This window comes from Triturus cristatus, chromosome 5_1, assembly GCF_964204655.1.
Source record: "Triturus cristatus chromosome 5_1, aTriCri1.1, whole genome shotgun sequence".
Taxonomy (NCBI): Eukaryota; Metazoa; Chordata; class Amphibia; order Caudata; family Salamandridae; genus Triturus; species Triturus cristatus.
In genome coordinates this window covers 104,785,725-104,813,357 of record NC_140587.1, presented here as the reverse complement: position 1 = coordinate 104,813,357, position 27,633 = coordinate 104,785,725, and the positions used below count along the sequence as shown (strand labels likewise).

General features: G+C 46.9%; 1 protein-coding gene across 6 annotated transcripts in view; it reads right to left on the bottom strand.

Annotated features, from left to right (window-relative positions):
• Positions 1–18,236: 18,236 nt before the first annotated feature.
• The window catches only part of LOC146830324 (GTPase IMAP family member 9-like), a 159,978-nt gene continuing 150,581 nt past the window's right edge, over positions 18,237–27,633 (bottom strand). For 5 of the 6 annotated variants that reach the window (XM_085604523.1, XM_085604525.1, XM_085604524.1 and 2 more), the window contains exon 5: positions 18,243–20,384. In XM_085604523.1, coding sequence (XP_085460649.1) covers positions 19,351–20,384 — 1,034 coding nt within the window. In that variant the 3' untranslated portion in view covers positions 18,243–19,350. Of the gene's footprint in view, positions 20,385–27,633 lie in introns of all 6 variants that reach the window. The other variant, XM_085604528.1, reaches the window with a different exon arrangement.

The window sequence follows — 27,633 nt, the reverse complement described above, 5'->3', positions numbered from 1 at the left end:
ACTACACTTCGGAACATGCCGGCTGCGCAGGGGCATTATCCGTGTGGTAGTTGTGCAGTGTGTCCCCAAACTAAACACACCACTGATTAACATCGGAACACAAAGACCTTGGAGACAAAACAAGCACACTAATGGTGATCTATTTAATCACATGCCCATGTCAGAAAAAGTGTGTTGGTATGACTACTAGAAAGATTAAGCAGAGGATTATGGAGCACAAAAGCACAATTAGGTGCAGGAAACAATCTACTCGCTTGACTAATCACTTTCTCGAGTTTATTCATAGACCAGATGACTCGTCTTGGACCACTCTTGAGCAGTTGTACATACCTACACATGTCGTTGATGTGTCCAATTTTCTTTTTTGAAAAAGAACAGCGCTGGGTGTATAAGCTACATAGCGATGTGGAGGGGCTCAATGAAGCGATTCCTTGGATTCTTGTGTAATACATTGTGTACATAGACACTAAGAATGAGAGTTATCATCTATTAACCCACTGTCTGAGGGTTTTTTTTACCATCCACACCAGTAACAATAGCTACCATGTTTTTTCACATGATTTAGACATGCATGTTCTAGAGTCACAGTTATAAAACCAGTCACTACTATTTAGTGCCTTATTCAGAATGTCTTGTCTTATAATTAATATTGTGATTGGTGATAGGAACAAATTCCGGTTCAACTTTTTAGAACTGCTGCACTTACATTATGTAGTTTCGTTGTCGCTTTGCAGTTCACTTCTGCGACTGCGATTTCTCTAAGCATACACCTTGCAGACAGTTGCAAGTTTTTGTGTCCAGTCAAGCTTCATTTTAGAATTATCTTACCAAGTGTTTCGCATTATGGTTACGTTATCAACATCAATGCGATATGTTTGTATATGTAAAGCGGGACTACACTTCCCAGCGTCTCTAAACTCAACAATGTTCCATTGACGTACAAGGAATGAGACGTTCGCCTCATACGTCATTTGACGCACAGTCACCCGCGTCACCAACGGCTCTCCACAGGTGAGGCCGTTTTTCAACGAGTACTAATGCCTCAAACTCGCCTGTCCGCCTACCGCTCGGAACAACCAGGAAAGAGCCTGGGGTAGCGACGGACAGGTGAGTCTCAGCGGCACGCTTTTGACGTATGCCTGCATATTTCCTAGCACACAGACATTGCTCTTTCTTAAATATGACACCGGCTATCCAATGTTCACTCAGCGATATGGCGTGTGAATGAGTATTCAGCATCTTTTCACTTTCTGGATACCGGGCTTGCACCATGAGGAACTCTTACGGTTTTTTGCTCATATAATCGGCAATAGTTAAGTGAACATGGAACTTTGTGTGTTTGGGTCCTAGGTCCAAGTAATAATCATGTATTTCGACTGTCTCTCATACTCCATTAGATTAGCGATAAGCTTGGCGATGACATTCACAACGTCATTAGCTCCCTTTTCACTAGCAACATTTTAACACACTCGCCTACTTGGTGGTAAGCCGCCTCGTACATAACAGCCTTTCAGAGTGACTTCTTTTAACCCTTCTTTAGCATTAGTGTTGGTGCCATTTAGGGGTACCACCACCTAAGAACTACCTGCCTTTGTGGTACTAGTTATTTTGATCTTTTTTCTTTTCACAGAGCGTTGCCTCACGCCCTGAGTTATTACCAGGAGCGGTGGGTGGTTTGCCTGATTTTATACGGTTAAGAATGCAGATTATAGATTTCCTTTTTCTTCTTTTTCTTTTTGGCATTATGTTAATTATTAGTAATGCTGTATGTTAAACTGACTGGTATGATATTTGCACTTTTTGAATGTGTGCTTCTCTCTTTCTTTCAACGGGTATTTTCCAAGTATCCCTGTAGTTTCCACTACAAATAACACACAGGTATACTGTAGGTTGTATCGTTCCTTATAATTCGCATTGTGGTAATTTTCACTCACATTTTTTTTTGCAGTAGTAACAACTAGGTCCTGAAAAATGCCATGATCACATATTGATCGAGATTGGCTGAAACATGTAGACCTCGCTTCCTCTTCACTTGCACGTTCGTATATTTGTTCAGATCGCGCCCTGAATGCTTTTTAATCTTGAAACCTCAAGATACCTAATACATTTATTTTTCCCCTGGTTGTCAATTTTAATACACTTCATATTTACACTGCAGTATAGACTTTTCACCACACTGTGCCTAGCTTCATTGATCTTTAGGAGATCTAGTCCTCAGTTTACATCAAAACATCCGCGAGCTCCTCCTTTACACTAGCAAGGAGTTGTAGCACCTTGGCTTCACTAGGTTGCAGCTTAGAGGAGATCTCAACTGATGAAGCATGCCACCTCGGTGGGTGACGGGATTCCGTCCTTTTCAAGAGGAATCCCTTTATAGTTTTGTGTCCTGTTGAGTTGTACCAGCCAGTTCATACTTACTTTGTCAAGAGACCCGCGGATTGTTTGGTATTGTACATAGAGAAACCTAGCAAACATATACATTTTTTATAACTAGGCACCTAGGGGACTCCAGGTAGGGAGGTAGAAAACAAAACATTTTAAAGACATTTAACAATTAAAATAAATAACTACAATTCATCATTAAAACTCTGCTTAGCAGACCGTAAAATCCAAACAATTCCAACTGCAACATCTAAGTAACGCATTTCTGATAACAGCGCCACAGCTTTCCACCTATGGAGAGTATCATACTTAAAAAAACAAGGTCTTAAAATCTTCATTTGATTAGGGCAATAAAAGCCGCAGTCCATAAGTATATGCAATAAGGAGCATTTCGTATTCAGGGGGCGGGAGCAGAGGCCATTATTATCCTAAACCCTGGCCCAGTATGAGCGGGGTGAATAGATTGGATTACATCCCACCCTGACCATTAATATTTCATTTCCCAACCCTGGATCAATCAATCAATCAATCAATCGCATTTATAAAGCACGCTACTCACCCATAAAGGGTCTCAAGGCGCTGGAGGGGGGGGGTCAGTGCTTGAAGAGCCAGGTCTTGAGCTGCCTTCTGAAGGAGAGGTGGTCAGGTATGGCACGAAGGTGGCTGGGCAGAGAGTTCCAGGTTTTCGCTGCTAGAAAGGAGAAGGATCTTCCTCCGGCGGTGGCTTTGCGGATGCGGGGTACAGCTGCCAGGGCCTGTCCGGTAGAGCGTAGAGTGCGCGGAGGAGTGTAGAAGGAGACGCGGTTGTTGATGAGTTTGGGTCCGAGGTTGTGAAGGGCTTTGTGTGCGTGGGTGAGGAGTCGGAAGGTGATCCTCTTGTTGACTGGGAGCCAATGAAGTCTCTTCAGGTGTCCGGAAATGTGGTGGTGGCGGGGTATGTCCAGGATGAGTCGTGCGGCAGCGTTCTGGATCCGTTGTAGTTTCCTCTGCAGCTTGGTGGTGATGCCGGCGTACAGAGTGTTCCCGTAGTCCAGGCGGCTGGTGACGAGGGCGTGGGTGACGGTCTTCCTGGTGTCGGTGGGGATCCAGCGGAAGATCTTGCGGAGCATGCGGAGGGTGTTGAAGCATGCCGAGGTCACCGAGTTGACCTGTCTGGTCATGGAGAGGGATGAGTCCAGGATGAAGCCGAGGTTGCGTGCGTGGTCGGTGGGTTGGGGAGTGCCGCCTAGGGCGGGGGGCCACCAGGAGTCGTCCCATGCGGTGGGAGTAGGGCCGAGGATGAGGACCTCCGTCTTATCTGTGTTCAGTTTCAGCCGGCTGTCTGTCATCCAGTTCGCTACTTCCTTCATTCCGTCATGTAGTCTGGTCCTAGCTGAGGTGGGGTTGTTTGTGAGGGATAGGATGAGCTGGGTGTCGTCGGCGTAGGATATGAGGTCGAGTCCGTGTTTGCATGCGATGTTCGCCAGGGGGGGGTCATGTAGACGTTGAAGAGGGTGGGGCTGAGGGAGGATCCTTGGGGTACGCCGCAGATGATCTCCGTGGCTGTGGATCTGAAGGGGGGCAGGCGGACTCTCTGAGTCCTTCCGGAGAGGAAGGAGACAATCCATTCCAGGGCCTTGCCTCTGATGCCGGCGTTGCTGAGGCGGCGTATCAGGGTGCGGTGGCAGACCGTGTCGAAGGCTGCAGAGAGGTCCAGGAGTATCAGGGCCACGGTTTCTGCCTTGTCGGTCAGGGCTCGGATGTCGTCCGTGGCTGCGAGGAGGGCGGTTTCGGTGCTGTGGTTGGCCCTGAAACCGAACTGTGTGGGGTCGAGGGAGTCGTTGGTTTCCAGGGCGGTGGTGAGTTGAGCGTTGACGATTTTCTCAATCACTTTGGCGGGGAACGGTAGGAGAGAGATGGGCCGGACGTTTTTGAGTTCGGTGGGGTCTGCTGTAGGTTTCTTTAGGAGGGCGTTGAGCTCTGCGTGTTTCCAGCTCTCCGGGAAGGTGGCGGCGGTGAGGGAGGCGTTGATGACGTCTCGGAGGTGCGGTGCGATGATGCTGTCGGCCTTGTTGTAGATGTGGTGCGGGCAGGGGTCTGATGGGGATCCGGAGTGGATCGAGTTCATGACGCGGGTGGTCTCCTTGGTGGTGGTAGGGCTCCAGGTGAGGATGGTGGTGATGTCGGTGGCGGGTTCCGGGTGGGGGTTCGCGTTGGCGGTCGGGAAGCTGTTGTATATGTCGATGATCTTGTGGTGGAAGAAGGTTGCGAGGGAGTTGCAGAGGTCCTGTGAGGGAGGGATGGGGTTGTTTTCTGCATCCGGGTTGGAGAGCTCTTTGACGATGCCAAATAGTTCCTTGCTGTTGTGGGGATCTGGTAACTGTGACCAGTAAGAAAAAACAGTGTCCAGGCCCAGAGTAGAGATTGAGAAAATTATAGATGGTTTCTTGCTCAGGTAGAATAGGTCGTTAGATTCAGACACCAAAGCAGCAGATTCTTTCAATGCAAGCTTGCCTGGAAAGGGGGACCAAGATGTGATTGTACCACTGTCGGAATGGAGGTTCCTAAGAGCAATTGATCTAGTTCTTACGTCCTTTGCACACCTTCTTTCACTACCTTGAATCTCTTCCCAACACAATTTGGCGACTTTAGACACCTCATCATCCTCCAAGAGTGAAATATCATAGGGCCCGAGTAAAGGCAAACAGGTTCCAGGAAACCAGATTGCACTCCTTATGGCCTGAATCCTGGTGCCTTGGGGGAGTGATAAAAGCCTTTTAAGCACTGCCCCTTCTAATCTGTCCCATTCATAAGTCAGGTCAAGGGAAAAAACTTCTCCTCCGTACAAACCCAATGGAGGTATCTTCCCTTGATAAGCCCTTAGTAGTGGAATATGGTATAGCCCCCCAAATCTACGATTAAATCTTGATAAACAACTGGCCTCAATAGGGCCTTCTGCTTTATGCCATCTCAATGCATGCACCAATTCAGGTTCCTCCTGAAGGTCAAACCCAACATTTAGATCTTGCTCCACCTCACGTGTGTTTAAGTACCAGCTGAATTTCTTTACTTTTTTCCCAAAAAACAAAATCTTGGACTTTTCCAAGTTAATGTGAAGCTGGTTCTGCTTACTATAAGTTGCTAAAGCATTTTGTTTCCTCTGCAGACCAATTGTGGTACAATCCAGTAGACCCAGATTGTCTACATAAAGCAGACAGTCAATATGCTGTTTCCCAACTTTTGTCGAGAAAGAATTGGATTGGGAGATAAAGGTCAGCTAAAAATAGAGTAAAGAGCAGGGGTGCTAAAACTCGTTCCTGCCAGAGGCCATGCTCGATGGGCCCAACTTATCTAAATCCACCTGAGCCCAATTACCAGAATGCAAGGATTGAAGTACACTGAGGAGGTTTAACAGGAGCTCCCAGGCAACAAGTTTTCCCCATAGGATATCCCTATCCACAGAATCGAAGGCTGTCATGAAGATCGAAGGCTGTCATGAAGTCGACAAAACAGCAGCACATCCTTTCATTTACTATCAGGGCCTTCAGAGTAATGGCCCATAATTTAAAGCAATGATCTGTGTTGGATTGACCCTCCCGAAAGCCCCCCTGACTCCAGGATGGGATGACTTGAGAGGCTCTCTCCATGTTGTTTTTCCCAGAATCCCTTGCAAACTCAAACTTTGATTAAAAACACATTTTTCTCACATTTCTCTGATGGAACGTTCTGGCATCTGCGGGGAGCCACAAACTTTCTGCCACCCAACATTGCCCCCAGCCTTCTCATAAAAATGATATGTAATTTGTGTGGGTAGGCCTGAAGACCGCAACAGGAAAAGCCCCAAAATACAATCAACATTTCCAGTCACAAAAATAATCTGATTTGGCTATGGGAGTAGCGGCGTTTTTTTGGCCGGGGATCAACGGCCACCCAGGGAAACCTGCCAACTAGATACCCAGGGGAGGCCAGGGTGGATCCCACAAAGTCTGCTTACCCACAAAGCCCTGCAAACCTCAAACTTTGCCTAAAAGTGCACATTTTCTTTGCATTTCTGTGACGTAAACTGCTTGAATCAGCAGGAATTCACAAAATTCCTACCACCCAGCGTTCTCCCACTTGTCACGATAAAAATGCTACCTCACCTACCTTGTGTGGCTGGGCCTAGTAGTACATGTGACAGGCAAGCATCAAACCGAGGTCAATGGGAGTCTCATGGATCAACTATCATGGACCCTGGCATGATCTTTGCCTGTTGAGAGCACTTTTCCCATTGCCACGGGGGCCCGCTCCCCTTCCAAATATAATTGCTGATGGTCTAGTGGGCTTTCTGCGCACTGCCGGAACCAGATTGGAGGATAATGCCTCCTATCTGCCTCTGACGAAGGGCAGAAACACTGCTGGGGGTCATTTGGGTAGGTGGGGCTAGGCCCAAAGCCTGGGAGGGGTCTCCCCTACCCATTCGGCTAAAGAAAAACAGTAGCCACCTCCCTTCTGCCACTGAGAGGCAGAAGGAAATTTGAGCCCAGCATAGAGGGCGATCACAACCCCATTGCCGGGGCCCACTACCCCCTCCAAATATAATCCCTGGTGGTCTTTGTGCCCCCGCAGGAGGAAGATTGGAGAAAAACACCTCCTATCTGCCCCAACAAGTGAATACTTCTGGGGTCATTTGATTGGTAGAGGCAGTGAGGGCTGAGCCCAATACCTGGGAGGTCCGACCCCATCCATTCTGCTAAAAAAACTAAAAAGAACCTGGGTTCTAGTGGGCTTTCTGCCCCCCTCCCTGAAGGGCAGATTGGAGGTAGCAACCCCCAATCTGCCTCCTGGGGGCAGGGGGAGGGGCGGGATGTCTTTGGGCCTAGGGAGGCAGGTAGCATTAGGCCATTGCGAGGGAGCCTCTCTCCCTCCTAAAAAATAGTAGGTGGATCCCTGCTTGGGGATCGACCCTCCTGTGGTGATCGTCAAGCAGGGATCCACTAGGGAATGGTACCATTGGAAAGGGGAGATTGTCCCCTTTCCAATGACACCTCCCCCGTCTAAATCCGTGCTTTGGGTGGAGAGCCCCTGAGCACCAATGCAGTGAAAATTAAATGAGCGGATCAGTTCATTTCACTTTCATTTTCAATGTAATGACGTCAACGCGCCATGCGTGCCGATCGTCATTACATAGGTCGAAATAAAGAAAAGGAAATTTCTCTGCCTCAGGTGCGAGGTGGGCCTGGGGCCGTCCTCAGCACATGAGGACTGATGCAGAGGACGGCACAGAGCCATCCTCCACACCCTTCGGGTTAAATGTTAAGGCTGGGACTGCCTGGGAGTTCAACCCTGGAGGAAGACAATCAACTGACTGCTTTACACAAATGCTGAAGCAGAGAGGTCGATCTCAGAAAAGCTGATGGTCACACACCATAAACCATCATGAAGAGTGAGAGCCCGCTTTATTAGGATAGGTTTGTAGCTGGATATATTAAGTCAAATACAAATGTAACATAGGAGCAACCTCACTAATACATCCAAACTCCTAACAAACCAACCTCCCTTAAACAAATCATCAAGGTGTACCAACCAATCCCCAACCAAGTCTCCATACCCTACAGCACTGGTATACCCCATGGGGTAGCTATGCGCTTCAAAAAACCACAATAATAATAATAAGACGAAGCACCTCATTCTTTTTCCTTCATTTACCATCCTGCTTTCATTCCCCAGTCTCTCTCTCACTCTACCAAGCTTCCCCAAGGGGAGCCTCCTTGTCCTGCTTCAAAGCCTCACACTTCATCTTCCCCTCCCCTGACTCTCTATCCCCCAAATCTACCACCAACCAGGAAAACCCCAAAGGTTGTTTTTCTGCCCCCCTCCCCCCCCAGAGCAATGCTGTTTCCAGCTTCATTCATAAACTCCTTTGCATCACACCTTTGCATACATCAGCTTCCTTACAGTGTCCCTCAATCCCTTTATCTAGTAGGCATTGTCAAACTGAGACAGATGTACTCCATAATTTGTAAATGTTTTTATTGGAACTCACATCATATGATGCACATGTACAATATGATATCTAAGTATACGATGAAGATCAGCATCTCAAATGCCATTGTGCGAGGTACATTAGTAAATGCAGGCTATACCATGCGGCCTTTAACTTTATGAGAAGTCTAATGACAGGAAGAAAAAGGCTGGGGGGAAAGAAGAAAAAGAAGAGGGGAGAAAAAAGGACAAAATACGGTGCAACAATTAGAGAGCTCTAAAGTGATTGAGAAACATATGTGTGAGATACCAAGTCAGCACTTATTCACCACATCCACATCACGGTGATCAGTACGTCATGTGAGCGAGCGTGCATGATTCTGCACAGAACGACAAGTTAACAGGTCTGGTATTCGCCAAACCTGCCACGGAGGATTGAATAGAGGGGGAGTGGGTCATCGTGGGTGGATTGTGCGACCATGCGATTGTGTGCTGGAGGGTAGGCCACTGCATGGATTACGCTGTGAGGCCACGGTAGCCAGGGAGACGCCCGAAGAGAGTACCGACAATGAGATAGTCGTGTGTTGTGCGTTGTGAGTGAGTGTATGTGGTTCGGCATGTGCTCAAGGTGGTCGTTCATCGGTTTTGGCCTTAACCGCAATCAGGTAGGTCTCCCAGCATTCACTCCTCGTGCGGGAGTCGCCCCTCATGCAGAGTAATCAGAGTGCATGTGTCTCGGCTCTGGTCAATGTCAGCAGCACGCGCAGCCATCTGCGGATCTACGGGGGTGCAGGGGACTTCCAAACCATGGCTATGCTACGCTTATACAGGATAAAGGCCAGACCAATGAAGTGGTGCAGGTGTTTGTCACCATTCACCTGTAATCCCAATAGGCAGGATTCAGGGGTGGGGGTGAGAGGGTGTGTGTACATCTCCAACACCATTGCAGTGACTTCCTGCCACATCAGTCATAGTGGCATGATCTGCATATCTAGCTGATCAATCCACAAAAGACTGTCGCACTATGCATGTCACCTTATTACTCCTCCAGGGCTCATTCACACATCCTATGGCAGAAACAAAACATTATTAGGTGGCCACAAAATGACCTAGCAAAAATACTCCAACAAATCCTTTATTTCCTCACATACTGTTCGCAGCATTTAGATTTCCATCTGCCAATCTTTCAGATTCATCCCCATCCTCAACCAAGATTTGCTGCTTCTGTGGCGACACCCATTTGAAAATAATGTGTCCCACATTTACCAGGTTCCAAACACAATTTGCCTAAAGCCATTCTTAACACTGACAGCAAATTAATAGCTGTAACCCTTCTACCCCCTTCATAACAAAATATTTCATCATGTCTGTGTCCCAGCCGCTGGTGAAATCTCACCCATTCTTTCACGCGTCAAGCTTCTGTACTACCTCCTTCACTTAACCATACCCATCTACCCCTGCCACCCTGGTCAATCTTTCAACTTCTTAGCTATATTGTCAATGGTAGTTTCTCCAAACTAACTTCACTATGCAATACTCCTGCCCTCCTTTTGGAATCTAATAATGTGGAAACTCTAAAGGCACTGAAAAACATCCACAGCATGCATAATGTAAGAAAAATAACTCCAAAAAGATCATAACAGCAATCTGGTAAACTTTCCAGAATACACTGCAAACGTTTGTATGTTAGTCTCTCTCACTAGTAAACTAGATTCACATTCTCTCCCCAAACCACTCAAAATTCTCCTTAACAGCTAAACATTTGTCTTTTTCGTGTAGTACAAAACGTATTACTCTACATTCCCTGCTTTCGTGTTCATCAAATGTCTGCTTCTGCGCATTCCACTCAAAGCTCCTACTCTTGCCTGCATGTTGGTAACTTCTCCTTGTAGATTCAGCTATCGAATTCTCTACCAGTTCAATCACTCATGCCTACATGTCATGTGGTAACGGAGTCTTCCTGCCTTCCGCTTCTGGCTCCAGCATTCAAATTCTTTGCCACTATGAACGAGATAAAGCGTCAACTATATTAGTGTTCAAAACTGGAACTATGGCTTTGTCCGAAAGCTAATGTTTACTTGTAAACATACCAACATAAACTGACTTAACAATCATAGCACTCAAAGGTCACAAGCTTTTTTGTTTGTTCGCCAAATCCACGACTGTCATATTGCCCGAGTTAAACATCCCAATTTTGTGGATAGTTCTTCACCACTAGTGTCACACCCAATTAAAAAACTGCAAAAAGGCAATGCTTCTTCCCTCTCTCAACCAATGCTCTGGCGCTGCTCAGCACTCCACCTACCTTCCCAGAAAAGGGCCAAAACCATTCACTCCAGATGCAGCTGAAAAAAGTTGTAGCTTCCAAATTGGTTTGTCTTAAAAAAACAACATGGAAACCCCATTGCATAATTCACCTCTCACTGCCATTGAAGTGTTCACTTTGTGGTGAGTCAAACTTGCTCCTGACACTGTCATGTCTAATCGTCTACAAAAAGTCCTACCTCCTCTCACCACCCTACACGCAAAGTTCATGAAACCCGAAAGCTTCTGTACTTTTCTTAATTCAAGACATCTCATGCCAGTCACCTCATCTAGATACTGTAGTATTTCAACCATTTCGCAGAGCAGCAACTAACTAACTCAGGGGCATATTTACTAGGACGGCGATAAATAAACACAAAGCGCACTTCGCGCTTGGTTATTTATCGCCGTCTATCGCAGGAATTTATCGCCCTGGTAACGCGTTATTAACAACGCGTTACTCCAGAGCGATAATATTCCAGGGAAATGGGCCAACATCGCTGGAAAACCAGCGATGTTGCACCCAAAATGGAGATAGCTTTGGTGATACAACTCTGTGGTCGTATCACCATAATCCACCTCCCATGTTAGCTATGCCTTAGACGGGAATTTAACAGACGTTAAATTCCTGCGTTAAGGCATAGTTAACGGGATTTAAAATATCGCTACCCCTGGTTAATGATATCACGAAGCAGGGGTAGCGATATTTTCCCATGGTGTTTTGTCAGGCACGCCTCCTTTGCATCTCATTAGAGATGCAAAGCGAGGCGTGAACAAAACGGGAGCTGAAACAAGGAAACACGCGCTAGCGTATCCTTGCAAATAATGCGATATAATTATCGGCGCTTTTCGGCCGAAAACGGGCGCAAAAGCGGCGATAATTATGTCACCAGCCCTTGATGATATGCCCCTCAATGCCCAAAAAGGTCAAAACCGTATCTGGGCCTTCAGTTTTCTCCACGGCTAAAGTTACACCTAGTTCCCCTGCCAATTCTTCAAATGGTCATAAAGCTCTCTGACACTTATCTGTGTTCCTGCATCCAATAAACAAAATGTCATCCACTGATTTTAGAAAAACCTCACTGCAAAAATGTGCTGAATGTCTCAAAAAGTGAGCAGGATATAGCACAGCCATATGTAGAACTCTATCCATATAAATCGCCCCCCCAAATTGCATGCCCATAAGGTGGAAATCAGACAGATGTATTGGCAATAGCCTAAATGCAGATTTTATGTCACATTTGGGTAACTCACCACATTCACCACTCTGCCGTACCAATTTCAAAGCATTGTCTACAGAAGTGTAAGCCACCCTTGTGTCCTCAGTCGCAATGAAGTCATTTACAGACGACCCTTCTGGCAAGGATAAGTGATGAATCAGTCTCAAGTCCCCTTCCTTCTTTTTAGGAACTACTCCCACTGGAGATATTATCAACTCTTGCATGGGCCGTTCATAAAAGGGGCCTACAATTCTCCCTTCCTTAACCTATTTATCCAGTTTGTTCGCTACAATATGTTTTACAGTTTTTGCAGATAGTACATTTTCCGCCCACTTTTTCTTCCTAGGAGCTTACTAACCTAATCAGAAACCTTCTTTAAAACCCACTCGAGTTTCAAAGCTGCCTCCCGATCAGGGTGCCTCTTCAGCAACTGGCTGAGTTTAGAAAACTTAATCAGTGTAGGAGACCTTTGGTGAGGCCTGATATCCCCACTGATCCCCCATGCTGGCCATTGTGTAACATTGTGCAATGGGGTGTCTACCTCCACACTTAGAGCATTTGTGTTTAAATTTGCAAAGCAGCCTTGGACAAAACCCCTTGTTAAAGTTTCAGCATGCCCCCACATTGAGTCTTTGTATTTTTGCACAATTCCCTGCCCCCTATTGTGCGGGCGATACTGAAAGGGCAAGTGTGTTACATGAAGGCCACTTGCGGTATGTGTAGTTCCCGGTGGTTGTGTAAAAGAACCAAAATGCATGCGAGTTTTTTCGATGATATCAATATACTTGAATATCGCTATATCTCTGTCCTCATGTTTCTCGCAATAAATACTGGCATAGAACAAAAAGGCTAATGTCCAATTTTCCATATTAATAGTTACCCTGGGCAATGGCAGCTGATCCCTTTTAAAAGTAGTGGGGCGATAAAGAGGGCACTCCAGAATGCCCTTAGGTGCAACCCCGAAGCACTCAATAGTACACCGTTATAATCAGTGTTCATAACAGGCTACGATTAAGAGCTCTGGAGGTGAGGCTGAAGGCAGCGCGAGTTTCTCACACTGCCTGGCAGTGTGTAAAAATAAATTAAACATTACACTATATTAAAAGGGAAAAAAAAAACATACTTACCGAATTCAGTCCTTTCCGGCCCGAAGCTCGGCAGCAAGGGGTCTCTGAGCCAACTCCCTTAACCAATCCTTGTGCTGCTCTCATGCTTTTAACCAGCATGAGACCTGGGCAAGGATTGGCTGCAGCTGGCTGGCTCAACACTTCTACAGGCACCGGAGGCCTGTGTCTTCTCTCCACCCAGCTGTCTAGGATAGCATGGGTGGAGAGGTTTAAAGTGCGCACGTCAGGCTGGCCGTCGCAAGACAGCCAGCCAAAATAACATGCACACTTTAAACTTAAGGTGTGCCCCATTTCTCTTCCCCTGCTGTTAGTGAACAGTGCTGGCCCGCCCCAACACTTGGCTTGAGCTTTATTTTTCATGTTTGCTGCGCTGGCAGCAGAGAGGGCGATGCTCCTGCGCCCTAGTGTACCCATCACCAACCCTGGGGCACCTGGCTAACTCCCATTCCTCTTCCTTAGAACCCTTTTTCGCCTGACTGTCCCTATGCAGCAAGTTAAACACATCCACAAGCCACTATTGCTGCCGCCAAACCTCCATAAGCTGGTCAAGACAGGTCCGCCATGCCCACCCAAGCCTGTTCCAGGATGCCAGGCTTGATGTGGTTTTCACTCCCTGACACACAAAGTGTGCAGCGCTTGCCTCACTGGCTGGCTGTTCTGCATAGCGAGGGATATATTACCCTTTCCCCTAAACTCCTGTCCCTAAATATCTTGTCAGTAAACCCCATCCACGTCCCGGTCTCCTAGCCTACACCCTGCGCTGAGCTTTCTGGCCTGCTCCATTGTCACAAAGCCATCCCGGGGAAGACTGGCTTCGCCTGACGCTCCCCCCCCCCCCCCCCCCCCCGGGTTCCTTCATCCAGGATGGCCAGATTCAGTAAGCAGGCACCAGGAGATAAGTGCTGTAACACTCCCAGCTGTGAACAAGTGATACACTACACAAAATACAAACACATTTGTTTTGCAAGAATGGTATAGCGGACGACAGGCCGTGAGAACAACAGAAATGCTCTCGGCAGGGGAGTGCATTAAAAATGCTGCTCCAAGGCAGAGTGCCATTAACGATGTTGCTGCAGTAACCCTTCCTGCATGGCCACATTGCTGTCTAGCCTCACTGCTGGTATACAATAGAACAGTTCCTTGGGGTTCAATATGTGAAGGGAGAGGATGTGGCATAAAGGCTAGAGCTACCGACTTTGGAACTAGGGTACCCGGTTCGACTCTTGTCATCGGCTCAACATCCTGTGATTCTGGTCAAATCACTCAATCTCCCTGTGCCTAAAAAACATGAATGTGCACTCCAATACATTTGGGTCGAGTTTGTGTTGAGTAGAACAAAGGGCCAGATGTAGGTAAAATCGAAATACCGAGTCCTTAATAGCGAATTTTACAGATTCGTAATTAAGAACTCGGTATTTCCGATGTAGATAAAATAAATAAATAAATAAATAAATCGGTAAAAATTACCAAATTGGTAAAAATCCCCCCAAAAATATACCGAATCCCCATTACCGAATCGGTATTACCGATTCCTTAATACCGAATCAGTAATTAGCGCATTTGGTAATTTGAAAAATTGCTAATTGTTGAATCAGCCAATCCTGTGCTACCTCATTACCCATAACCAGGAAGTGGCCACACCCATGCAGGTGCACTGATCCTGAAGCTGTTGGAGAGGCAGGGAGCACAGCAAACAAGCCAGGAGCAACTTTTCCAATTTTCTGCTGACATCCAAGACCAGAAATGAACAATCAGGATAAGGATAAGGAGGCTGGAGAGCGCAAAAGGAAACACAAGTTCAGTAAGAGGGAGCTTGAGGTCCTGATTGAGGAGGTTACAAAGGACCATGACAAACTGTTTGGTAAACATTCCCTGCACGTGCCTGAAACACAGAAGAGGCAAATATGGCTGGTCATCCAGGAAAGGATTAATGCCATAGGTGTCACCCAGTGCTCCACTGAAGAACTTAAAAAACGCTGGTATGACCTCAGGTAGCGTGCAAAGGAGAGGCTGGCAGAGAGAATGAAGCAAGCCAAGCAGACAGGTGGAGGGAGATCCACAGCACCTGCCCCAACTGCCCTGGGTCTCCTGGTGGAGTCCACCCTCCAGCCGGAGAGTGTGAGTGGGATTGGGGATGCAGACGGCTCAGTCAGAGCTGGCAACAGGCAAGGTAAGATGCATGCACAGCATGCTGTGTCCCCACTCCCTAACCCCAATCCCCAATGAGGCAGTATGATTCCCACTCCAGTACATGTTTTACTTAAAACCATCAATGCATTATGGGAGATGTAGTCAGAAGTAACACATATCATAACAGTCAGTCCACTGAACCCAAATGCATGTGACACACATCAGCAATTAGCAAGCAGAGGACAGTCAGTTTGATTGGCAGCCATGAGATTTATTATTACGCAAATGCTGCCAGACAAGTGAGCAAATGTACATTCTGTCTCCACAGACGAGCCATCCCGTAGGGCTGCACAAGGAGACACAGGAAAGGCACCCAGGTGAGAGAAAACACAGGAGGAGGAGATCTTGTCACCTGCACAGCCCAGCCCACCACCACCACCACTACCACCATCATCACCAGCATCACCACCGCCACCATCACCGCCACCACCACCGAGAGCCCGGATGCACACAGTGGCTAGCCTCCAGCAGATGGAGGTGTCCGAGGAGGCCAGCATGGGAGGCCAAGAATCCACGCTGGCAGCGGATGACAACAGTGCAGGCACACAGTCCCCCTCCGAGCGCGCCCACACAGGTGTTAGACGCCGCACAGCAAGGGCAGCAAGTCCAGTTGCACAGGGCGAGGATCAAAGTGTATTTGCTGGTCTTGAGGGGAATATGCTCAAGGTGCAGCGTCTGCAAGGGAAAGCAATCCGATGAGTGCAACGGCAGATGGTCCACATGAATAGACACATGATGGAAATCAAGGAGGGCATGGACTCCATGAACAATACTGTGGCTGATGGCGTGAAGGACATATCGGAGGTAGTGAGGCTGCTGTGCAGCAAAATGGATGAGGATCGGTTGGCGAGCGCCATAAATTGGACAACTACACTAAGGCGGTGAACCGCCTCTCCACTGCCACCTCTGTGCTCTGCAGGCGCTCGGTGGCCATGCAGGAGGAGATGGCCCACTGCAGCCGTGACGTGGCAAGGGAGCTGGTCACAGTGACCAGTGCACTGGAGGTGCTACAAACCAATCAAATAGCCACTACAGGTGCAGGTGATGGGGGGGGGGATAGTGAAGAGGCAACTAGCCGCAGTAGCATCACGCCCCCGATAACCGAGTCCAGTAGGCGCAGTGAATGGCATAGCGCTGCCACAGGACAGACCGCCAGTGAGGACAGTGTGCCCAGGGAACGCAGCAGTGCTGCGCGTGGGCGCAGGAAATAATGCCAGACAGCACCTAGTATTGTGAAATGGGTGATGTAACCCATTTCGCCTTTTGAATGTCCGTTGCATATTGGGCTTGAATGTTGAGGCCTTCATGTTGTGTCGGTATGCTATGCTATTGCCTGAATTAAGGTAAAGAAAACGCTGTCACTCAATTACAGTAACTGCCTGTGTCTCCTTACTTACTCAGAAATAGTTGCGTGTGATCTCAGCACGTCTGTGTCTCCCGTCTGGCGCTGCAGCCACACCTGCTGCGCTGTGCTCTGGCTGTGGACAATCCTCACCCTCGTCCTCGGAGTCAGTTAGTTCCACTGCTGTACCTTTCTTTGTGGCAAGGTTATGCAGCATGGCACATGTTGCAATTATTTTACATCCGATGATGGGGAGGTACTGACGTGCACCTCCGCTTTTGTGGAGGCAGTGGAACCTGCTTTTTAGGAGTCCAAATGTACGCTCCACCACATTGCGCGTCGATCTATGTGCCACATTGTATCTTCTCTCACTTGGGGTAGATGGGTAGAGATATGGAGTCAAGATAAATGCCCGTACGGCATATGCGCTATCACCTAAGTGAGAAAGGAAGTGCCATTAATAATAGCCACCAACACATTCATCCAAGGTATACATCAGGGTGTGTCACATTGATTTCCTGAGCAGGTATCCTTCTCCAAATCCGCCCCCAGCCAGACGTGTGTAGATCCCACTGTTCCTGAATATGTAGGAGTCTTGGGTACTCCCTGGAACTTTGGCTACAATGTCAGTGATGATGTGGTCCGCATCGCATATTACCTGCACTTTGATAGAATGTGTAGATTTGCGGTTCCGATATATGTACTCTGTAGCTGCAGGTGGGCAGATTGGTATGTGTGTCCCGTCAATGCACCCTATTACATGTGAGAACTGTGCCTTTTGATAAAAATCCATCTTGGTTTTCTGAAGTTCCGCCTGTGTGCTGGGGAAGCGTATGTAGTGATGCATTCTTTGCATCATGGCATCCAGGAAGGTATTGAAAAAACGGGACAGGCACACCACCTGCCACAGCTATCAGCCCCTGGTAACTATTATTATTATTTATTATTATTACATTTATATTGCGTGCGAATCATCCCCCGAGGGATCTCTCGGCGCCTGTGAAGGCAGGCTTCGACGACCCCGGCAGCTCAGTTAAATAGCCAGGTCTTTAAATGCTTCTTAAAAATGGTTAAGTCTGTGCAGGAACGCAGATCCAAAGGCAGCTGATTCCAATACTTGGGCGCCAAATAGGAGAAAGCACGCCCACCCATTTTCATCTTCCTGATTCTTGGCATTTGGAGAAGTTTTTCGCCGCTAGATCTTAGGCAACGGACCGGAGAGTACCAAACCAGCTTATTTGTAAGATATGCCGGCCCCTGTCCGACCCGTGCCTTGGAAGCTAGGCAAAGAAGTTTAAAGAGCGCCCTCTTTCTGATCGGTAGCCAATGTAAGTCTCTCAAAAGCGGGGCAGACGGCGTGAGTGGCGGTTTATTCAGAGCAAAGCGGGCCGCCGTATTTTGTACGACTTGTAGCCTTGACAATAAATCCTCCCTCACTCCCAGCAGAAGAGCATTCCCATAGTCCAATCTACTGACTAGCAGTGACTGGATCAAAACCCTTCTAGCAGAGAGAGGAACCCACGGAAAAATCTTCTTTAGAGTGCGCATCGGGCCAAAACATTTCCCTGTTAAAGTTTTGACATGTTGTTCCATGGATAAATTGTTATCCATAATCACACCCAGATTTTTTACCCATTTTTTAGGGAGAGGTGGAGAGCCTAATGCCTCTGGCCACCATTCATCTGTCCATAGTTCCTCTGCCTTCCCAAACACTAAAATCTCTGTCTTGTTGGGGTTAAGTTGGAGATAGTTGTCTTTCATCCAGCTGGAGATTTTGTTCATACAGCTCTTAAATCTCTAGTCAGCAGGTGGTCCTTTTCTATGGGGATTAACACCTGGGTGTCATCCGCATAGGAGATGGTTTGGAAACCACAGGATTCTACCTGATGCAAGTAGGTGCAGGCTACAGAGCACCTGCACATGTGTTGGTATAGCGTGCCCCCTTGGTGTCTGATGCTCCAGGAGTGGGTGCAGGTCCCGTATCAGGTCTAGGATGGTTTGGGGGTCTAGACTGTACCTCTCATGGATTTCAGCATCAGTCAGTTGGAACAGTATAACGCGCAGTCTGTACACGCGTTCCTCCCGTCTCCAGATCCTCAGTCCTGCTGCTTGCATACGAAGCCGCCTTGCAATGATGTAGAGGGCCGCCATTGTGTTCATGCTGTTGCATTTTGGGGCTGTTTAAATGCAGTGCACCTGATTACCACCTGCTTTGAGTCAGTTGTAATTAGCAACTCCTAAATACTGAAAAAATTGGTATTACCAAATGTTGGTACATCGATTTGCGAGTTTTTAAGGATTTCTTAATTTGCAATTCGATATTTGGGTTTTCGGTGTCTACTAATCGCAAATTAAGGATTCGGTAACTGGTTTCCCCTATTTTTACCGATTCCTTATTTGCGAGGAGGTTTGGTGTTACCTACATTGTACATGGCTAAATACCGGTCGGTAACGCAGAAATTCTGCGATTTTCTGCGTTACCGACCGGTATTTAGCCACCTACATCGGGCCCAAAATGTGTTGCATGCTGGTGATGGCTGGATAGGAACTACTTTTCTTTCTCTGCATCTAGGTGCCACCTCTCCCTGGTGTGAAATGATGCAGTAAAAAGGCGGAACCAAAATGTGAATAACATTGTAAGCAAAGTGAAGAGAGCTTATCAGTTGCCTAACCAAAGCATGCTGTGCATATGGACATTGCATTCAGTCGCAGCTTGGGACCTCATAGCACTATAAATGCACATCTCTATTCCTCAATTTACTGGTTACTCTTACTGGTTACACACACAGACATAGGAGTGAGCACATAAACCAGTTGAGTTTTTGTAACATAAAAAAATGCATTAACAGCCCATCACAAAACCCACCCCGCCTAATACAGATGCCCCCATTGCTGCTCCTGCTGCCAAACCCGCAGGCCCTCCAAGAAGTCCACCAACCGCTCCTCCAAAGACACCTCCGACTATCGCTCCAACAACTGAAGCTGTTTTTTTATTTGCAAGACGGTCCTCTGCTTCTTTCCGGGCCCCTTCTTCTTTCTTCTTGTATTCATCATCTAGCTGTTTCATGTTCTCATCATGTATCTTTTTCATCTTCTCCTCCTCCTCTAAGTCTTCAGCGTTCTTCATTTGTATTTTCTCCAACTCTTTTTCAAACTTTTCCTGCAGCTCTCGCATTTTCTTTTCCTTCTCTTGTTCGTATTTCCTCTTGATTTTCTTCTCCTTTTCCTTGATCATGCGCTCTGCTCTCTTAAACATTTCCTGAGTGTAGTACGACCCCCCGTTCTCTTGCACCATCCTGTCTATCATTTCCAAGAGCTCAGACACCTGCTGGTCTTGTTCTTCCCACATTGCTCTGTTGTTGAAAGCACAGTATCGATTACTACATTTCTCAATCAGTGTTTTCAATCTTACATCTGCTTCTTCAACAAACTCTTGAATGGTTTTATCTTCCAGGTCATCTTTACGTGTGAACAAGACAATGGTGTACTTTGCAGCTTCCTCTCCAAACAGGGCTTGTATCCTGTCCACGGCTTCTTCTTCTTCCGGGGTGAAACGTCCAATCTGCAGCACCACAAGGATCGCCTGTGGCCCAGGGGATGCCCAGATCACACTCTGAGCCAGTGCTGCGTGTGTATCTTTCGCAGAGACCTTTGTGTCAATGAATCCTGGAGTGTCAATAACCGCAATCCTTCTGTTCAGACGGTGAGCGGTCTCCCTCCGACACTCTGTTGTCTGTGAGTTTGCACTTGCTTTAGATTCAAAGACTTTGGCACCGAGGATGCTGTTTCCGGTGGCGCTCTTTCCAGATCCAGTTTTACCAACAAGGATTATCCGCAAGTCTCCTCCGGAAGAGTCGCTGTTACCGGCACCAGCATCTGGGAAGAGAACATACTGGAAATCAGAAAGGGATATAAACAGGAAATCCGAAAGGGATATAAACAGGAAATCAGAAAGGGATATAAACAGGAAATCCGAAAGGGATATAAACAGGAAATCAGAAAGGGATATAAACAGGAAATCCGAAAGGGATATAAACAGGAAATCAGAAAGGGATATAAACAGGAAATCAGAAAGGGATATAAACAGGAAATCAGAAAGGGATATAAACAGGAAATCCGAAAGGGATATAAACAGGAAATCCGAAAGGGATATAAACAGGAAATCAGAAAGGGATATAAACAGGAAATCAGAAAGGGATATAAACAGGCACACAATATGTTCAGTCTAAATGTTGGACTCAGAATAAGGTGACCACCTACCAGGGAGGCAAGTTCTGGACAGTGTGTAAAAATCCACGACAAAGGGTCAACATTCAGGACAAAAATCCAGACCAACGTCAATTTTATAGACAAATCAGCGGTGGTCTTGAAAGATTATATTAAGTGAGCAAATAGACGCATAACACACGTACAAGTCAAAATAGTTTATTTTGTTTGTGTGTATAATACTTAAATATTATTGAACACACATTTATATGTAACTGGACGTATCTGAAGATTAAAAAACTAGAAAACATGCACACTAATCAGAATGTTACCACTGGTATGAGGTGCAGAGGTCACATGATTCTGCCCCTTTACCATGAATGTTGGTATCAGATAGAGCAGTCTGCAGTTAAACCTGGACTCCTCTGGTGGGTGGAAGTAACATGTGAATGACAACAACAGACCAATGGCTGACGAGTGCGGGCTGAAAGGCTTTAGAATGACGTACATCCTGTATCACATACTTCTTCTTTCCCCAGATCAATCTTGGCAGCCACAGTATTACCGGAAGTTTATGGTCTAGCTGGACGACATTGATGGGCGTGTATTAAAAGTGATAGATCTTAAACATGAACTTAGAAACACTCCTGCGCCCCACCACAACAAACAAATGCCACTAGAGAACTAGTCACTGTAGGAAGGTAAGTTCCTTCTGCATGGTCACCCCCACTGTTTGCCTGGTGTTACTTTGGTTTATTACTAGTCTGACTGGGATCCTGCTAATCAGGACCCCAGTCTCTGTGCTTCTTCCCTAAATTGGACATGGTGAGTACTTAGGTACACTCCAGATTGGCTACTGGTGTACCTTCGTAAAGTTCTTGGTATATGGTACTAAAATACCCAGGGCATAGGTACTCCAGGGGTCTCCCAAGGTCTTCAGCATGTTTTATGCCACCCATGGGGGACCACTCAAATTGGGCCTATAGACCTGCCATTGCAGCCTGAGTGAGTTTGTGCTAGCACCACTTACGGCAGATATTAGTTTCCCTATATCTAAGGTCACTACACTTAAAACCTATAAGTCATCCCTAAGACAGGCCTTTCAATCCTGAAGGCAGGGTGCTGGGTCCTAAGTGTGAGGGTGTCCCTGCATGAGCAGAGCACCCCTACAAACTTCGGAGTCCATTCTTCTGGGTTGTAAGTGCATCAGCCATTGATACATATAGAGTGGCCAGGCGTCATTACGCGATGACCAACTCTAAACCGGCTGTAACGAACCCGGTCATGTTTGGTATCAAACATGTTAAAATCATACCCCACCCCCATACCATAGACGGTTTGGCCGGTATGATTCCATGCACTGTAAATATCCTTCGGAGGCCTTCAGTGCTCCAAGTACCAGTCTCCCAGAATCGGACAGCAAGCTAGGGCTGCTGCCGGGCAGAGCCACGATTCTGCCCTCCTGCTGCTGAGCCAAGCTCGAGCAGCGGAAGGCAGAACAATAGGTATCCTGTCACAGGGAGGTGTGACCATCTCCCAGACAAGGTTTAGTGTATTGGGGCAGAGTGAGGGCGCTTGCCAGCGCCACTGAGACAGCTTCTACGGCACATTTGGTGCCCTCCTTGGATACTCCAGTTCAAACCAGTTCCGGGAGCCATTGGCTCCTGCTATGGCGCAAAACTTGACAAAGGACATGGGGATATCCTCCCCACTGTTCAGCCCCTCCTCTGGGAGGGACCCCTAGATCATCCCATCCCTTTCCTTAGGGTACTTAAGGTCTTACCTGAGGGTGGGTCCCTAGATTCTTCGTGGGATTTGATTCAGATCCAACTCCGCATCATCTTCAACCGTCTGGAAACTCTGACCGTGTCAGAGTGACCGCATCGAACTTCGCTTTGGGAACTAAGACTGCAACCTGGAAGACTTCGACTGCTCCGGGTCTCATTGTCCTGTAAGTTTGCTGCACCGTCAGTGTCCGTGCTCCATACAGGTTCCTTGCAGGGCCTGTGGACATCCAAGACACCCGAAGGAATCTCCCTTGGAGTAAAGGAGTCACTCCCCTGATTCTGCAGGCACCGCAACATAGTTGACCGGTTTGCTCCTGGGCTCCTACGAACTCCGACAGGCTCAGTAACACAGATGGCGGTTCTACAACTCCCTCGAGTCCTGCACTGTCTTCAGACTGAGTCTGTGGCCAGTATACCGCGTCGGCACTGCTGGAACCGAGCCAGCTGGCCGTTGCTAAAGCTGGGCAACTCTTGTCTCCAGAGATCTTCGGTCCTTTCAAGGGTCTCCTTTGATTCCAGTGGGCTCCCCTGCTTGCTTGGTCCTGCTCTGACTTACCTAGTCGTGGTGAGTCACGTGGACGTTGCTGGTCATGACACTGCACCTTTTTTGATTCTACGCCTGTTGCCACTCCAAGACGTGTTGGTGCCCCTGCCGGACACTGACCCCCTGGCTTTCCACATCTGACATGGGACACCTCGTGAATGGCTCCTGGTCTTCCACAGCATCGCCTGATCCACACAGCTTCAACGCAAGGCCACCGTCAACCTTCCTGCATCTATCGACATCAGTGGACATCCATCTTCTGTGCCTCCTGGCAACTCTTGAGTGGCATAGACTAAGTCCCCTCTGCGTATAGGTTCTTCACATCTTGAATCCACCTTTGGGTCCCACCAGACTCCTTTGTCTTCTTCTCCAGCGTCATCTTTTCTGAAGTCCTCCATTGTGGTCTATGGTGGTTTCCGATGTCATTTGACACATATACACCAGGTTTCCCTGGTGTAGGTATCCTGGTGCCTGGGGTATCCACGGGTGGGGTGACTCTCCAACCTTCCATCTTCCATAGGGTTTCTTCGGGGTCCGCTGGGAAGGATCCTTCTTTAAAATTGCAACCACGACTTACCTATTAACTAACATTGAGCACGGAGTCGTGTTTCCACACTGCACATGGCCTCCATGGAGTCCCTAGATACTCACCTTGGGTGGGTCCTTGGGACCCCGGCTCTTCTACGTTCTCTGGGTTTAGTCTCGACTTGAGTCGTGGTTCGCCTACCACTATTTAGTTTATGGTTTGGTCTCCCCCTGGAGACCAATGTGTATTGTGCTACTTACCGTTCTATTTCCTAAGTATTTGTGTGTATTGTATGTATATCTCTGACATATTTTTATAACTACAATATGTGATTCTTTTTCACTTAACCTATACCATAAGATTAAGTACTGGTAAAAACAAGCTGCTTTACACTCCTAATGGACTAAGACAGAAGGGCTGCTCTCTACAGTTACCGCTTAGAGAGCTTTCTACAGTAGTCTAAGACCACTAAAATCACCATAAGGGTTGTCTGCATTAGTGCAAGGTGCTTCACTTAAATAAGTGAGCACCATATACTAAGCCAGCCTATCACAGTCAATTATTATGTGCAACCTATATGTGGACTAGAATCTCACAGTCTATTAAATCAAACACAAGAGGGTTTCGTACAATTGACTTCCTGAACTTACAACCTGTAATTGCATTTCAATTGCTTTTACCACCCCTGACAAGGTTAGTCCAATATTAGTGGTTATGGTTTGCCACTGGGAGTGTTCTTGTGTACCCAAGCAAACCATCCCATGCACCCACCCCAGTTTCATTTGTGGTGGATTCGATAATGAGGAGCTCGTTGGGATCACTTGTGTGGGAGGGAGATGTGAGCTCATGCACATGGCTGGCACGATTAATGGATGAGTTAGAGGAAATTAGATAGACCGTTGCAAGTGACAACGTGTGCGCACGGCATCAGGCGAGACCTAGAAATGCAGTAAGAGATCTTTCAGGAGTCTCACCACTCTGCACACGTCTGATTTAAGAAACAAAAATATGCCTGAAAATTTAGTTAACTTAGAACAATAGGCTACAAAAGGTCACGATAATGCATTCCTGGAGTCATTCCCGCTAAATATAGGGAGAATTACAGAACCCGTAAGAGACTTATTACATGTACATGGTGTAACAAAATACTATGTAAAGGGTAAAAACACAATTTAATTTCCAGCAGGGAAAGAAAGGTAGGTCAGTGATGTATGTAATCACTGCCGATATACAGGCCCCTGAACCATAAAGAGAAAATACATGCCTCCCTGAAATTGTATCTCAAAAATGTACTTCCTCGGATGGGCTCAGATGTGGTCTATTAAATCATAAGCTAGACTGGCATATTTGAAGGTGCCCTGATGTACCATAGAGTTGGGCTAGCCACTGAAAGCTGGACAAAGAGTTAAAATCAAAACATTAACACTTGAGGTAAAATATAATAGACAAATAGATATCCAATTAATTTGTCCAAACTGAAAGCAGAAATTCAGGGATTAATCCTGCTTCCCGCTTAACCAAATTGTGTGATTTTAGGCAAATGTTTTATTTCACTGATCTGCATTTTACTTCATTAAAACATATGAGGTCACCTTCAAAAATGTAAGTTCAGAATATCAGCTGTACAGGAGCATATTGTGTGTGATTTAACAGACTATAATGTTGCTTGGTCTATAAGAGTGTGGGACACATATAGGGTGCACAAGGCATCTGGTTTGCCTCCAAGTTGTCTAGTGGCACTGTCACCTGACTTGGACGGGATTAGGGATAGTTCTAAGTTCATGTTTAAATCACTTTTAAGAAATATCAGTCGGTGCAGTGGTGAAATTTGAAATATTAAGGTCAAGTGTCTGCATGCTATGGAAATACACTCGCTTGAATTTTAAAGAGGCCTTATCATATTTATGTCATGTTTGTTGCACACATGACAAACATTTTCAGGCCTTGGCTTGTGTATGGGCTCTTAGGGCCTGAATATAAGTAAAGGTGCTATTTATTGCACCTGGTAAAGAACTATACCTTGGGGTTCGTTATCTATCGGGTGTGATAAATAGCACCTATTACGAGTTATTGGGGAATAACACACGGATTTTGGTGTTTAATACACAAATATCCGCATGGTACACTTAAAATACTGTACACATTTACCCTGTTAAATTTCGGAAGGTTTGAACTCCTGTAATATATCAAATGATATGTAGGGTTATTTAACGCATCAGATAATTATTGAATGCATTGCATAAAATCAAACTTTCGGGGGGGGGGGGGGAGTAGGGGGGCAGCTACAAACATTTTCGTCGGGGGGGCTAATTCTTCCAGCAATAGGCCGAGTGGAGATGCAGGGGCTCTCAGAAGGGGTGAAAAAACAACAACGCCTGTCTGACACACACGACGCTGAAGCCCTTTGAGACCTATGGGTGTTGCACACCTGCCCCGGAGGTAAGCAGGGTTAACTCACGGACGGAATGTAATCACCAACTTGTAATCAGGGACTTAGAGTAAAGCCGGACCCTAGGCTCTGCTTTCCCTGTTCATTAGTTAGCATCTCCACCTTTAATGTACCATACGGCTGTCGGAAGGTGCAATCCAAGCAACACGCACCACTGCGAAATTCTGCATTGTACGACACTGTGCCCGACTCCAAATACCCCCCACACTGAACGACGGAGGTAAATGTGCAGAACTGCGACCTATGAGCAACTTATATACAGACTGCAAGACAGAGACAAGGTCCTCACACAAGTCTGGGCGCCTTTTCTGGAGACTGTAAGGCGACGGGAGGAGGGGACTTGATTCCAGTGCTTAATTTGTGCCTGTGGTTTCCGGTGCTTAGCACCGACACTTATTTCATAGGGCCGGGTATAGACGCAATATGGATTTGTGCCTAAAATAATTACATTTGGAGCAGCGGCCTCCCATCTTAAACTGCCTGGGTGAGGTCCAAACAATTGAAAAATGAATTATGAGCCCGGCCCCTTCCGTGTCTCCTTAGCATTGAATCGTCGTTCCTCTCTGAGTCGGACCCATGCAGATCAGACCAATGTCTCCACTTTTCGCCGCCAGAGCGTACTGTGCAGCTGCAGCAGCGCTAGCCAGGTAATGGGTCATCTCAAGACTTAAGCAGCGTATGTCGCGATGACTCGAGCAAGCAGCAGGCCTCTTAGTAAAACCAAAAGGCAAAGTAAGTACTCATTCCATTGTAACATGCGCTAGTACTGAAGGGGGAAGCCGCGTGCCCGACAAAGAGCCCCTTTCATTTGTTGCACGCTCTTGTCTTCACGTAAATGACCTGCCGTACAATCCCGACTGGCGGGCTACTCGAGTAATAACCACGTGTTTGCGATGCCAGTAGCCCAGGCAAGAGTTTATTGTGGACCAATCTCCTCTGCACATCACAGTGGTGTAGTATAGTGCGTTATGGGTAAGTCAGTTCCATTAGTAGCACCAGGACCTTAGTATTGTAAATGTTCCAGAAGTGTAGAATTGTATGACGTAGTAGTATTCCCTAGGTCATTCTCTGCTCGTACCTTGCTCGTGTTGGACGTCCCTTGATGCGGGGGTTGGAATAAAGGACCTACAATCCTGATGCAGACTGCGTGTCTTCAGTAAGATACTACAAGTGGCGAACACGGAGAGCGTAGCTGCATTGGGTATACGTAAAAAACATTCTTTCGCCAGAATGCCAATGTAAGCTTTTAGTGTTATTTCCGCATCCTTCCTATGCTAAGTAAAGTTATTTTTTATTTTATAAACTACAAGTTTCCTTTCCCCAAAAAGATATTGGTATTAGTCCCCACATTCAGTTTGCCGTTTTGGTCCATCTGCGGCCTTCACGCACGTGCAGCATTGCTCCAGAGCTCGTCTGTGGCCGACTGTGAGCGGCAGAGTCACTGCGCAGAGTGTTAGTCACTATGACTATGTCTGTACCTGGGCTACGCAGGCCCAATTCAGCCATGATCTAGTCGGGAGTTAATGGCGAAGGTTTTGGTGCCTCACAAAAGTATAAATCTATGTTGACCGATTATTAGAAGAGGTGAATTGATTTGTAAATAGGCCCAAACC